This window comes from Trachinotus anak, unplaced genomic scaffold (assembly GCF_046630095.1).
Source record: "Trachinotus anak isolate AG129_WGS33_773 ecotype Australia unplaced genomic scaffold, CSIRO_AGI_Tana_v1 ptg000013l, whole genome shotgun sequence".
Classification (NCBI taxonomy): domain Eukaryota; kingdom Metazoa; phylum Chordata; class Actinopteri; order Carangiformes; family Carangidae; genus Trachinotus; species Trachinotus anak.
The window spans coordinates 29,079,550-29,094,953 of record NW_027273864.1 but is presented as its reverse complement, the minus strand read 5'-3'; the positions used below and the strand labels follow the sequence as shown (position 1 = coordinate 29,094,953).

Here is a 15,404-nt window from a genome sequence, read left to right as displayed (position 1 = left end):
TGGTAGCATCACATTATGTCTCCACATAATCCTAAAGTGAAGGCAGGACTGAAACCTCTATTTCAGTCCAGTAACAGGACTTTGGTCGTCAAAGGAACCAAAAGTTAAAGAGCAGCATGAAGTGAGAGAGAGTCCTCACTGATCCACACTTATAAAGACAGTGGGTGGTGACCACTTAGAGAATTAAGGCCATGTGATATTAAAAAACACTTTCAAACCATTTTGAGTTTGAAGCACTTATGAACTCATATTAAAGTCGGCAGAGCACAAAGCTATCAAACTCTGCACAAAAGTTCACGTCGAAGTTGAAAACATTAGCAGACTGCGTCGAGCTTAATGTGCTGGTTTCACCTTGTTTTAGCTCATTTAGCAGCAGTGGGTGAGATGGATCTGAGCTCATCAGAGGTCAGCCAGTAAAGTGCCACACAGGAAATGTTTTCACATGACTAAAATATTATTTTCTGTTCTCGCCACCTTTTTCAGATCTGTTTGTTCCACTCAGGTCATAAAGGTCAAAGATCATCTACCCCTTTAAGCCCATTCTCCTTCCTCGTCTTCCTCATTTTTATTCAGGGCCCGGAGGCATCATGTTTTCAGGTTGTCCATCTGTCCGTCCCCTTGACTGAACTTCTTCAAATTTAGCACAAACACTCACTTGGACTCAAAGATGAAGTGGTTAGATTTTGGGTGGTCAAAGGTCAAAGGTTAAGGTAACAGTGAGCTCATGCTCTTGTGGGTACAATATATCGAGAACACCAGAGGGAAGTTCATTACATCTGGCACAAACATTCACTCGGACCAAAGAATGAACTGATTCGATTTTTGTGCTCAAAGGTCAAAGGTCAAGATCACAGTAACCTCACAAAAGACTCACAAATTCACAGATCCTACTTATGACACAATTTAACTCAAAAATCTATAGAATAAAATGAAGCAATTAAATTTTTATATGCAAATGGTCAAAGGTCAACTTCACTGTGACATCATAATGTTCTGCAAAAACACCTCTGCCCATTACTCAGTGCTGTAACTCAGGCAGGGCAGAGTGATTGTGACCATGTTTCCTGTAACTCGGCTGGTTGGTGGAGGCGTAAAACCACGAGGCAGTGATTCTAGTTTTTATGACAATCATACTTATAGTAGGTTCTCTCTCGTTCATTGATTCACCTTCACTGGTCTCCTGCTGTGCAGTAATTACACCCTCTTTTATCTCATTCTCATCACACCTGCCGATGAGCTTGTGATAAACTGTCATTCATTGTGTTCAGATGTGTCACCAGCTGAAAACAGGAAAAGACACTGCAGTTTCGTTTTCTTCTCGTTTACTGTGCTTTCTTCTTCTACTGTCCTCCAGGAGTTTGTCTCCTAACCCTAACCCCATCACTCCGTCTATTCTCTTCTCTTCTATTCTCAGCTCGTCCATTGTGTTCAGCTCCGTTCATTGTCCTTGCTGGAAGGAAGAAAAGGGATTGTGTAATTCCTACATACAGCTCCATGCAGGATCATAATGTGCGCCGCTCTATAATTTCACACAGTTGTTCTGAATCGGCCTGGATGATAAAATAACAGTGATTACATCACAACTGTAGAACCGTACAACTTCATCTTTTCTTGTTGTTTGATTTTTTAACAATGAGGGTCTTTGTAAAACCTCTGCGAAGGAGACGTTTCCCCTGCGACCAGGCTGTGCTGTTCGCCTCATGCAGGGAGGAGTCGAGATGACAGGGCACACGTCCTGTTCTGTTTTAGATTTCACACCTTTTTCTCTCTGTCTTTATGTAAGGCTGGTTTCACCCTGCAGACAATCCTGCCGAATATATTTCACATCTAGTCATAAATCACAGTGATATGAACTGACAGCAGTGTGCAACAGACGCACAAGGTCTGTGTAACAAACAAATACATCAGTTTTTCTGCATCTTGGTTCGGTAACAATTTTGACTGAGATGTCTCTAAATACCAAAACACTGTTTCAGTTCCACTGTTGTTACTCGTTTTCCTCCATGTCAACATGTTTGTGTATGTTTTTGTGTTTTTGTATCATCTCAGTACCTTGTTTATCTCTTTAGATTCCTGTTAGATATTTATTCAGGGCCAGAGGTGTCATGTTTTTGAGTTTTTTCTGTTTGTCCGGCACAAACATTCACTTGGATTCAAGGACGAACTGATTAATGTTGGTGCTAAAAGGTCAAATGTCAAAGGTCAAGTGACCTGACAAAACACTTTTTAGCCATAGAGGCCAAAAAGACGTCAAATAAGTGTAAACACCTCTGAGTTTGAATAGATGTCCCTTACTAAATTACAAACACACACACACAGATGCACAGAGGTAGTAACAGTCTAAACCTCGTTTGTATTGGGCCAGGTGTGATCTCCACGCACTGTTACCTGCAGAGAGAAGCCTCTTATACCCACTGTTACCGGCTGTGCCAAGGAGCTCGACTTCCCTGTGTGATAAAAACCCGGCGTGAGACACCAACACACGCTCATATTGATTTCCCTTTTATCTTCATCTTTTTTCTTTTCAATATTTTGCTTTCAAACTGTGACACTCCAGGATTTTCAGGGATTCAGAACTGACCTTCACCTGCTTTGTATTTAGTGCTTGTAATACTCTTCCTTAAAAGGACATTTATGATACAGATGCATCAGCTAAATGCACATCATGCAAATGACCACACGCTAACAGAAACAGACAGAAAACACACACAAACTCACACCTGTTACATGCTACACAGTGTAGTATAATAAGAAGCTTTTTTCAGTGAGCTTTGTATTTGTCTCTGTGATGTTTTATGTATTTGACAGGTTGTATTTATCCATGCTGGACATGAACAGAGGGACGAGTTCGGGGTCAATGGATGAAACAACAACACATTGTCCTTCAACCAAGTACACTGCTGTTCATTTCATGTTTCCTTCCAAAAGTCAACATTGTTTCAACCATGATCACCATGGCTCCTTAACCTAGTGTCTTTTTTATTTATTGTAACCATGGTGATGAAGGTGCCCATAACCATAATAAATTCATTTTAATCCAAACCATGATCTTTCCCTGGTGCCTGTGCAGCATTTCTGCATGACACTACTTTTATCTGTTAATAAAAACACAAAGAAATGTGGAAACAAGTCAACCTGCAATAATTGATATTATTAAAAATATCTATCTATCTATCTATCTATCTATCTATCTATCTATCTATCCATCCCTCCCTCTATCTAAGGCTTAAAAAGGAAACTACTGGGCCTTGTTTGTGTGCATGTATATGTGTGTTTGTGTTCATTGTTTCTGACACTCAGCCCTGATTGGTTTAATCTCTGCTGGAGGGTGAGTGAACAGGAAGTCGCTTTCACTGCACTGAGCCAAGCACGCGTTCACACACATGGCATTTAGGCTGGATGTCAGAGGGACAGATAGATTGTGCTCACTTCTTGCTGTACGTGCACACGTGTATGTGAGTGTGTGTTTGTTTACACCTGGTTCAGAGCAGTTGGCACACAGGTGTGTATTCAGTTTGGCAGAGTTGATCAGCAGTCACCTCACACACAAACGTAATGTCCTTCACTGTCCTGCAGTGGGAGGTGCATCAGTGACATCAGAGAGCCACACACACAGACACACAGACACACACACACAGACACACAGACACACACACACGCACATTTCTGTTTGTGTCTTTTCTAAAAAAAGATACAGACATACAAACATACAGAAACATATTTTAGACTTATTCCCCAATTCATGATGATTTCCAACAAAACTCATGTCAACAGTGTCTCTTCCTACATGTCACACAAAGTCACACACAAACACAAACACAACACGTTTCATACAACATCTTCAGGGAACCGACTGTATCTGGGCAGCTGGCCCTGCTGCTGCTTTTCATCTAAAGAGAAATTGTGAACTACATTTAAAGGTCAGGATGGAGGGAGAGCAAACATCTGTGAAGACCTTTGTTAGCTCAACATTAGCAGTTTACAGTGGGACTGATGAGAAATGTCAGGCTTTGGGCCCGTGTTACTCTACATGGCAGCAGTGTTATTCTGAGAGAAATTACATGGAGGGCAGTGTGCTGAGTATCACCACAAAGTCTGACAAAAAGCCCAAACCTCTGCTGAGAGAGAGCAGGTAAACACAGCCAGCCCAGATCAGCCAGTGCAGTTAACACAGACACGCAGAAAAACTAAACTTGATTTGAATACTTATGTCAGCAGTTACTATATCAAGCAACTGTGATTTTCCACATTTCCAACAAAATACAGGCTCTTGGGCCGAACTATATGCTACACATCTCCTGATTAGATACTACTACAATACTTGGATGCTGATAAACTGCAATTATTAAGTACTGCAGTTTTTGTTTCCTGTTTAATATTAGACCATGGTAAGAACTTGAATCAGACAATTACAGAGAATATGTTTTATCATGAGTCATATTTCCAAAAACATGCAGATGTGAGTCAGCCTCTGGTTTTATCAGCAGCATCACTGCTATGAACCACTTGGCTCTGTCTTAACAACAAATCTGTCATGAGGAATATCACTGAAGAGGTCAGTCTACTTAGCTAGTTAAATAAAGTAACGTTGTAATCAAGTTAAATAAACTGCTCACATTATAGTTTAATAAAGTACTGTTGAAATGAAATGCTTTTATTCTGAAGCACCTAGCTTTTCTCAGTTGGAAGTGTTGATGTAGCTACTTGAAGCTTCAGATCAACAGACAGTTGGACAACAACAGTTAGCAGTTAGCTGTTAGCAGTTAGCAGAAAGTTCAACTGTTTCCTGGTGGTGGTGGTGGTGCTAAACATCAGGATAAATTAACTGTGAACAGGTCTCCGGTTTACCTGCCGATAACCAGCTAGCACCTGGGCTAACTGTTAGCTGCTAGCTGATATTACACTAGCCCAGGGTAAATAATAGTGTAAAAAATTTGAGCGAATCAATTTTTTCGCAATAGTTAACACAATCTAATATTTAACATTTTTTCTTTTTTTTTCTTTTGTTCTGACGAAAAGCAAAAAAACGAAACATCAAATCCGCTACAAATTCAAGAAAGAGAGGTTGCACTTTGGAAAAAGATTGGACACATCAGTTGCATTTCAATTAACCCCAAACACAGAAGCTTTTTCTGTAGGATGGAGTCTTGTGGTTTCCGTCCATCCATTGTCTTCATTTGATACTAATGCAATCCAGTATAATCCAATTCAGTCCGCAGAGCAGCTGTGTGATAAATCCGACCTTTATGAAGTCTTTCATATTTAGTTTTTGTTGAAACTGTGTCAGATGTTAATTCATCTCTGTGCAGTTATTAAGCTGTAATCAGTGTTGTTGCTGTTGCACTGGGTGGATTCCTGCGACTCTCACAGCTGTACAGAACTGGCTGATTGGAGCACACTGCTCTGATTGACTGCGAGTTGCCCTCTCTGTGGCTCTGATGGTGGCGGTTATGTGAATGCTGATGAACAATGTGTGTAGTTCTCTATAGTGCTGCTGCTGCTGCTGCTGCTGCTGCTGCTGCTGCTGCTGCTGCTGCTGCTGCTGCTGCATTAGTGACGAGTCGGAGCAGGAAGGCTTTTCCTGAGGGAGACGTAATGATTCGTTTCAACTGGTGGAGCCAGTTGTAGAGAAACCAGGTGATTAGGGTGGAACTAACAGGATTGGGCTGATGCCTCGCTGCTGGGAAAGAGAGGTGAAGGAGGAAACACGGCACGCACACACACACACACATTTAGACAAACAAACACACAACATGGCAAGACAAAAACATGAATGCATATTGAGTACTGTATATACTGTAGCACACAACTGGGCCTAATGAAATGATGGTTGTCTGACACGACTCACACACACACACACACACACGTTTGCACCGGTCTCTCTTCACACTGTACTGAACACACACTCACAGACAGCTACAGAAAGGTCCTGGAATCATTTCAAAATAAAGTTCTATGAATGTTGTGATTTGTCACAACATTTTATATTTTGTATAAAACATGATTCAGGTTTCTCCACAGTAATGACTACGTAACAGATCATATTTGCAGGTGTTGCACATCAAACACTGCAGCAGCTGCTCTCACAGCACAGCTCTGTGGAGTTTCCACAGTGACGTTTATTGCATCCTGCTGCACTTCTGAGCCAGAAGAGGAGGGTGACGGGGCTTTATGGCCTTTGATCCTTCAAAGATTAATAAATAATGTCTTGACATGTCTGTTTGAGTCTGTCATGTTCGTCTGGGCGTCAGTGTAAGAGAGCGGCTGAGCGGCTGAGCTCTCTTTGTTAAACAGAGTTCTCTCCTGCAGTGCTCTCAAGTTCCCTCATGTTTGAGTTGCACGAGGAAACCTGAACTTCAACTACTTCTTTCCTATTATCCCTGCTTTGTTGCATCCCATTGCCCTCGCTGTAACCTACAGTAATGAATGGCAGTGTGCCGCCCACAGCCAAGCTGTTGTGTTAGTCCACTATATGTCGAGGTTTTCTCTGGAGGCGCAGTCTTGGAAGCTCTCGGCAAGATCTAATTTCCACTCGCAAGGAAGCTTTTCTTCACAGTGTCAACCTTCACCCTGTCTGTCTACCTGTCTTAGATAACAACCACTTTTTATTCTGTGTATCCCACTGTGACAGAGTCTGAGAAATATTTTCACAAACATTATGCACATTGGTACCATCTGAAAATGATTGTACAGTTGGATTTTCCATTTCATATAGGTAGTAGTCTGAGATGTTTTTATTTCTGTTAGATCTTGGTCGTTTTTGACGAGGGATTTTAGTTATGAGACGTCTGGATCTTTAGTTATCAGAGAAACAACCTCCAAAGCTCCAAAGCATCTGAGAAACCCTGAACTTTAACAAGAAACTGCTTTATTCAGTGTTTTCTAAGCAGTTGTTGTGAGGAGGAGATCTCTGCAGATAATTCAACTGCTAAAACTGCAAAAAATTACATGTCGTGTGAGTCTTTACAGGACAATGAGGAATAGTCCTATTTCTACATTATCTGGTGCTGGGAGCTTCCAGGAACTGTGTAGCTATTATGGAGACACAGTACAGCTCATATATCAGGCAGCAGCACCACACATTGCAGGAGGACCATATGGATACAATCCTCTTATTTTATGATAGCAATACATCTCATGTCATTAAAAAACATGGAGTTGTAGTTGTTGTATATAATATATGAAATACCTACATGAGCATCACAGTTTTTGCTTGACCAGCAAAATTATTATTATTATGAAGATTTCTTCTGCAACAGAGATGAGACAACAAAGTATTGTCACAATAAGCACATACAGGTGACAATTATATTGATATTATTTCATTTTTATAGCCTGATAAAAGGATTGATATTAAGATGCTAATACCTGGGAAGAATTACTTTCCAGATAAAATGCTTTTGAGAGTGTAAAAATAAAAAAATATCAAATATTCAAATATTTTACAAGGCTTAGTTTTTGGTACCAAAAGATTCTACCGACAAACTCTGGAGCAACACTTTCCTGGATCCGGTCTGATTTGACAGAGCTGCAGCTGAGAAGCTGAACGTCACAGTAGGATGAGCTGTGACTGAGAGCAGGACAGAAAAGCTGCAGCTGATGCTCATGAAATGCAGCGAAACCACACATCACCGCTCGCCTCTCAACATGGCAGCAGGTGACAACAGAGAGTTTCTGCACAACTATCTACAAGTTATTGATCAAAGATGGATGACACATGGTCTGTGAGAAAAAAAGACATGAGGGTTTTTGGTTTGTTGTACATGTTTCTGGGTCGTTGACACTGACAGTTAAAGGTCCCATGTTGTATAAAGGCAGATGTCCATGTGTTTGTGATTATAAAGCAGGTCTAGGTTCTACATTAATACTGTGAAAGTATCAAAGCCTCAGTCCACAGAGAAATGCACACAGCCTGTATTCAGAAACTGAGCCTTAAAACCAGCCGTCAGGACTTCTGGAACTTTGTGATGTCACTGCTCTCAGCCATGCTCCAAGCTCCGCCCACCTGGACCCACTATCCAACCTTAGAGGATTTGGTGTTTCTGACATTTTACCTGAAATTTGATATATTTTTATTTAATCACTCAGAAAACAGTCAGCCAATCAGAAGAGAGGCTCAGACTCTCTTTTCTGATTGGCTCACTGACCCGTTGTTACCAGAGCTCCAGAAAGAAGTCTGAGAGAGGAGATGTAAAACCATATTTTGACAATTTTTGGTTCTTCAAACCACAAATATATCTTCTTATGGAAATCAACACTGGAAAAGTGTAAAATATGGGACCTTTAATTCCTGATATATTTGACACAATCTCCAATGAAAGCAGAGGCGCTTGTGATTTTTTTTAGCATCACCTCTTACCTTCTCGGCCTAAGACGAAATACAAAATACCAAACCCAGCAGCTGATCTCTCTTGGTTAAAGCCTCTCCTATCTAGAACACAGGACACCCAGCTGGAAACCAAACAACAGATCAAGGAAACGCTGCTGTCTAGATATAGTAAAGCTAGACAGTAAAGCCTCTTATAGAGCCGCAGAGCAGCAAAGTAAAATAAAACAGAAGGCTGGTGCACGAGGAGAAGGAGACCGAGCAGGACAAAACACAAAAGAGCTTCTTTTTTTAAAGGCTAAAAACCCAGAAGCTTGTTAGCGCATGATGCAGGCATGGTGCTTTAAAGAGAGATGATATAAAGCTGTTAGCATGAGTCATAACCAGCACAGGGTCAGAGAGTCTGCGTCAATAAAATCTGTTAAGAGACTGATGCACTGCATCCATCAGACAAAATACTTCCCCACTGCAGGACTTAAAGTCACACATGAGGTCTGATAAGTTTTAACTTTTGGGTTTTTCTCTTCCTCTGCTAAACACATCTGGACTGGATTCTTTTCCAGTAAACAGACTGAACTAAAATCTCAGTTAGTCAGTCTGTTATCTTATGAATGCAACTCAATAAACTCTTCACAAACGTTTTCCAGTCCCTCATTATGACGAAGTTTCATAAGATGAACAACCAATTTGTTTAATAGGGCAAATACTGTAGGTCCGACTGTACATGATAATAATGAGCCGGTCGACATTAAAATTTATAAACCTGGAAAGGCTGGAGGTTCATTTCCCAGTAAGATGATCTGTGCAACATCCCAAACACAGACAGAGCTGTGAAAGTATAATATGGTGGAAAGTGTTGAAGCTGCAGCTCTGAATATGAAACTTAGAAAAGCAGCAGGAAGAACAGATTATATTTTATAGATTTTATCAGACTATTGTGTTGTTAGTTTTTATGAAGAGTAACATTAGACATAATAATACCTGCATGTTACCCTAAAGCAGCTCTTCTCAAAGTGTGGTCTGCGACCCCTGGTGGTATTTGTTATATATCATGTTTTAAATTCAGTGTTTCTCAAACTGTCAGAGTGAACACAAAGCAGACAACTGGGAACTGTATATGTGTTGTTTTCAATATTAAACAACTAATTTCAAACATTATTATTTGATGTTTTACAGTTTTGTTGGACTTATAGCAATGTAACCGACCGTTTTGTGACCAGTTTACAGTTTATGTTTTACAAATGAGCTGATGCTCTTAGCAGGCGAGACGCCGGTTCGACTCCTGACCGACCCGACTCTTTCCTGCATATCATTCCCTCTCACTGCCCCCTTCCTGTCACTCTGTACTGTTCTATTGAATAAAGGCAAAAATGCAGAAAAACTATAAAAAAGATCAGCCATTTGAAAGGAAATGTGGATGAAGCTAACTGTTAGCCTCTCCTGGGATTGTGCTAAATTTCACCAGTTATCAGCAGCCTATCAACTATCAAACATGGACAATGGACAGGATCATGGACCAGTGGCTTAAGACTTGGTCAATTAAACAAAAATCTAAAGAAGCCTCCAACATGACGGACACAACAGGTGAGAGTTAAGTGTTAAGTTTTGCTAGTGATGTAGTCACCACGACTGAGACTCATATGCGTGAGATAATTCTGATGCTACATAAACAGCCCCGGCTGTCGCTGCGCCGTGTGAGGCTCAGGGGTTGTTGATGATTAAATCTCTGCCTCAGGTGACAGTGCTCTGCACAAGCTCGCCACAGTTCTAATGAAGGAGTGGGCCCTGCTGGTTTTGGGAATGTTTGGGGAGTTAGGTGGTTTGTTTGAGAAACACTTCTCTGAAGACATGGGTATGCGTGAAGAGAACTGCTGGTGGTTTGTTCAACTTGTTGAGCAGGAGGTAAAAATGTTTACAGCTGTTCTGTGCAGCCACAGTGGAGGGCGGGGTGAACATCTGGCCGTCACAGAGAGGGGCAGGTTGTGATAATTATAATAATATGACAGTGAAGCCACACACTTTCAAACAGTTTCTCCTGTAAGGCATCTATAGTGTTGCACTCAGTTGGACACATCAAACATGACAGAAATAGTTGTGTAAAGTAAAAGTGTCCTGTACATATTTGTCGTGCTGTCGGCCTGAATTCATGTTTGTCCCACTTAGAATCAGAATCAGTTTTATTGCCAAGTAGGTTTTCACATACAAGGAATTTGTTCTGGTGTTTGGTGCAAAACAGTAACACAGGAAGAAGGAAAAGAGTATAAACAAGAGTGAGAACAAGACACTTAAAGATAAATAGTAGAATAAAATTCGAATAAAATGAAAGGGAAAAATTTAGAGTAAATGCTGCTAAACTTTGTAACTTTGATCAGAATCATGAGTGTTTGTGTTTTCATCATTAAAAACAAACAGAGATCTGTACTGAGGGTGTTTGACAGCAATTATATAAAAACTCTTTAAAGACCTCGTGTTCGGTTTCAAAGATGCTTGTTGGGGTTTTAGAAATTATTTTTCTCTCCTTCGATCTTGACAGAATTGTTTCCAGGTGAGAGGGTTTCATCCAGCAGCAGAGGGATATCATCACCTGGAGCTGCAGGGCACGTTTCTAACAAACCAGAGTTTCTGGTTTGCAGTTTGCAGTGATCGTCACATCACATTGTTGTCATAGTTACTGCGATGCACAGAGCATCTAAAAAACATGCCAGCAGCTTAAGGCTGTTTTGCACTGAAGAATCTAACCTTGCGCCGGGTTCCATCAGACAACAGACCATGTTACTTTCTGCTGTGAATCAGAAGCCACAGGTCGTCTGCTATCGACGCTACCATGAGCAAATACACGTTTACAGTCAGAGGGCTCTAAAGACCTAGTCAGTCATCAGTTACTATAGTGGTAACAGTTGTGGGGGCGCCGGGGGGACCTGGGAGTCAAGGTGCCAAAGTGCAACGTCCCCATGTTCATGTGACACCAGAGACTTTTGTTGCATGTCATTCCCCGTCTCTCTCTGCCCTCATTTCCTGTCATCAGTCTGGAGCCCAGCATCACCCTAAACAACAATACAACAGTGTGGGGGACATAGTTTTTTAGCAATTGTAGTTTTTCGTTAAGCAGTGGAACCGACATTAAAATACAGATAACAGGAAAACGTTGTTACTCTTCTCATCTTTCAACCATGTCAGAAACATGTGGCTGTAAAAGACAAAATAAACTGCAGGACCAGAGAGAAACTTCATGTTACCAATTATCATAACAGAGACTCTCCCTTTCAGGGCCTCAGTGGTTGACAACTGGTGGCCTGCAGGCTACAAAATAAAAGTGTGAGAAAGTGTGTGTGTTTTTTTTTTTGCAGCAACTCAAATCATTTTGAGCTATTGCGAGCTTTTATTCTGAAAAGTTGTGACAGGAAGTTCCAACGGTTCTGTTGCTTGCTTAACAGAGGTATGAAATAGCGGACAAACAACGTGCGATAGGAAAGAAACAAGTTCAGTTCAGTAAATCAGTCAAACGTATAATATGTGACACATGTGAACAGTAACAAAGCAAATTCCAGTTGCAATTTTATTAAGAAACTTCTTAAATTAGTATTTGATCGTGTTCTAGCTGATTTTCTACAAAACCTGCTCGAGGCCAAACTTATTTGCAGACCCTGCTGTATATATTCTGGGCAGCGTTTCCCACCCAGACTGCATCCAAACTTCAAAATGGCCACAACAGGAATGTTATCAAATATCACATTTTAATCAGTGCTTGGACTTTCATTTCCTTCATGATTTGCTCTTTAAAACCAATCACAACACAAACAGTCATATAACTTGATAGTTGAGTTACAATTAATTTTACGCTTTGTTCTTACAAAATTCAAGCAGGAATCTTAACTTGTTGACTTTATGTGATTCTATCATCTGTCTCCCACTGAGTGAAGTGCAAAGACAAACAGATGGAGAGAAAAGCAGAAATGAGGAAGGCAGGAAGCGTGAGGATACAGAGGAAACGTCTCCTTCACATTAGACATGCAGTCAGAGATGCTGGCTGTATAAATAAACCATTTCACCACAACAGACAAGACAAAAGAGAATTGAAGACGTGGAGAGAAAGAGAAGGAAGTGTGAGAGGAAGAAAGTGTCATTAGTGAAACAGTCTGAGAGGAGAGGAGCAGAAGCCGTCAGTCTCTCTTACCTTGACATTCGGCTTCCTTGTCGAAAATCCTCTGTACCACCCTGAAAGAAAACACAAACATCAGTGACGAAGACGGGCGAGCAAACACACAGACTCACAGAAGAGTTAAAAGTGGATATGAGTCAGCGGTTTGACTGAATATGCGAGGAGACTTCAGCTTGAGCATTTTCCAACAAGGATATCTTTGTTGACAGAAAAAAAAACTCCATCTTAAAAGCACCACATCACTGAGAGGAGCCCAGCGGCTGCTTCACGACGAGGAAAATAATGCAGATCATGAAATTCCACCATACTTGTTCAGCAATACAAGAGTAAAACAGTGAATCATGATTTGGGACTAAAACTTACAAAAACACTGGTCCGGATCTATCACACAGAATAATATAACTGGTGTCATAAATCCTGGACTGTCGGGGTTAATTTAGCCTTTTCAGAACAATAATCTCACAACAAAAAGCTCACAGGTTTATTTCAAAATATAGTAGGATTGGGTCAATATTTGATAATATTGTCAATATTTCTCATGATATTGAGAATTTTTTTTTTCCGTCTGCCCTGCTGTCCAGCCCTGATTTCACTGCTTTGCTCATTGAGTCTTGTTTTGTAGCAGCATCGTTTACACCTGAAACTTAAAATACAATAATATAATTACATTATAACCACCCCCTCATCTTTGTGATAATATTGTATGTTGGGATATTTGGGCTGAACTCTATCGAGATATTTTTGGACATCGGCCAGGCGTATGTGCTACACTACACTTTCTATTCACTTCATGTAAATCTCAGTTATGAATCATCATCATTTCATCTGAGGATGTGTTTGGTAACAACCAGCGATAAGGCAATCAATATTTATTATCAATATTAACTAGCCATGGACATTTAGTCAGTAGAAGTTAGGCTAGATCCCTGACTGAGGTTCACTGATGGGTGTGAGTGTGTGTGTGTGTGTGTGTGTGTGTGTGTGTGTGTGTGTGTGTGTGTGTGTGTGTGCGTGTTGTAGCTCTATCTTTGGGAGAACCAATAAGAGAACTTGAGAGTAAGGACAACATTAGGGCAATAACTGTAAACAAAAATATTTGTATACTATCAGTATTATTTAACTGGCTCATATCTGTCTCTGTCTCCAGTGAAGAATATCTGATGAGGACCAATGAGAAAGTCAGGCAGCCTCAACTTCTGATTGATTGATATTAAAAACAACCTAATTCGGTATTTATTAGTCAATTTAGAGACTTTTCCCGCCTTTGACCATGTTCACCATGTTTATCTTCAAAAGGACTGAAATTGAAGGATTAAAATTCAGTTTTTGTGTTAAAGTTAGAATTAAGTTTAGTCTCAGGCTGATCCCTGGATTCCTCGTCAAAAAATCGAGACAGCTTTGCCTCTCCAGCAGCTGTGGACTGCAACTTGAGCCCTGTCTTTTTAGCCTGAGACACCCGTCACAGGATCACTGATACTGAAGGACACTTAACAAACGTGGTGACTCTCAGCCAAGTTCTGCAGTTGAAGGAGAATCTTTCTTTGTGCTTTCAAAGCAGATTTAGAGACACTTATTCCTGACAGAACCAGGGACAGTGGTGTCCTCAGAAAGTGTAAGTCACAGGGAAACTGATGAAAAGGATGGTTTAGTCTGTTTCAGATCTGTTAGATTGTTGATGCAAATTTCTGACTGGTGACCGTGTTGATAAGTGGGACGCCCGCGAGCACCCGTCCCTCTCATGTCTCTCCCTCTTTGCCCCTCCTGCAACTTTCCTCCTGGGGGCCTCACAGTTTAAAACTCCTCTGGTTTAAGGCTGGAATCAGGTGTGTGTGTGTGTGTGTGTGTGTGTGTGTGTGTGTGTGTGTGTGTGTGTTGGTGTGTAACTCTCAGAGAGCACAGCGGTTCTTTCCACATGAAAGCACATTCATCAGATGCCTCTGTGGAGTCCAAAGCTGTCACGAAAGTTGACTCAACTTGAAGTAAAAACCTTGACAGCTGTATACGACTTGTATCCAGGGACTAAATATGTACAGGGAAGCACCCGACGCGCTCTCAGACTGTGTGGATGTCATTCGTCTCCATTCAAGTGGAAATAAAAATGATTGTGTCTCTGGCTCGTGGAACTGTGATGCTCGGCTGACCGCTTCCTGTCAGGGACAGAGTGAAGTGAAAGTGACTTTCATATCAAAATGATGCTTATTATTACTCTGACCCTGTTAGACTACCACAGTGTTCACTGCTAGAGAGACGGTTTATTATACTTTTATCAGAGCTGACAAAACTGTGACATTATCTGAATCACTGTGACGTTTTTTGACTTTTTTTTTTTTTGACGTTTCTGAAAAGGAAAAGTTGAGAAATTGCAAAATAGAGTGAGAGATAGAGACTGTAAAACATCCCAATGTCCAGCCTTACAGACTCACTTCAAGACACTTTCCTGTCCAAGTCCTCGTGTAAAAGCTGCAGTTCCTCTAATGACCACTAGAGTCTGGCTCTGACAGTGAGTCAGTCCCATAGACTCCCATGTTAAAATGTCCAACTTTACAGCAGAAATAAACATGTTTACAGCCTGGTACAGAAACTGTTCTGGTCTCTGGAGCTAATTTCCTCCTTCATGACAACTTTACGGCTGAATTTTATATAACTCACCTGTTTACATTTTATTAAGGACTAAAGTTATGGAGAATTGAGGGTGCGGCTACTTTGAGTGACAGGTGGGTGAGTATATGCTTGACCACAAAACAGCATGTACTGACATCTCTGCTCCACACAGGCCCCACCTCTTTGACCACTTCTGGATGAGCTGAGAGTTAGGCGGAGTCAGGCACTGCCAAGATATCAATGCTTTTCAGAAACCTGTGAGTGACGCCACAGAGGCTACGTCCATCTTTATTTACAATCTATGGTAAAACCATCAAG

General features: G+C 41.0%; 1 protein-coding gene across 7 annotated transcripts in view; it reads right to left on the bottom strand.

Moving 5' to 3' along the window:
- Positions 1-15,404, bottom strand: part of LOC139630231 (dedicator of cytokinesis protein 3-like) — a 197,117-nt gene that overhangs the window by 100,326 nt on the left and 81,387 nt on the right. For all 7 annotated transcript variants that reach the window (XM_071493462.1, XM_071493465.1, XM_071493467.1 and 4 more), the window contains one exon: positions 12,501-12,541. In XM_071493462.1, the coding sequence (XP_071349563.1) occupies positions 12,501-12,541 (41 nt within the window). The remainder of the gene's footprint in view (positions 1-12,500; positions 12,542-15,404) is intronic.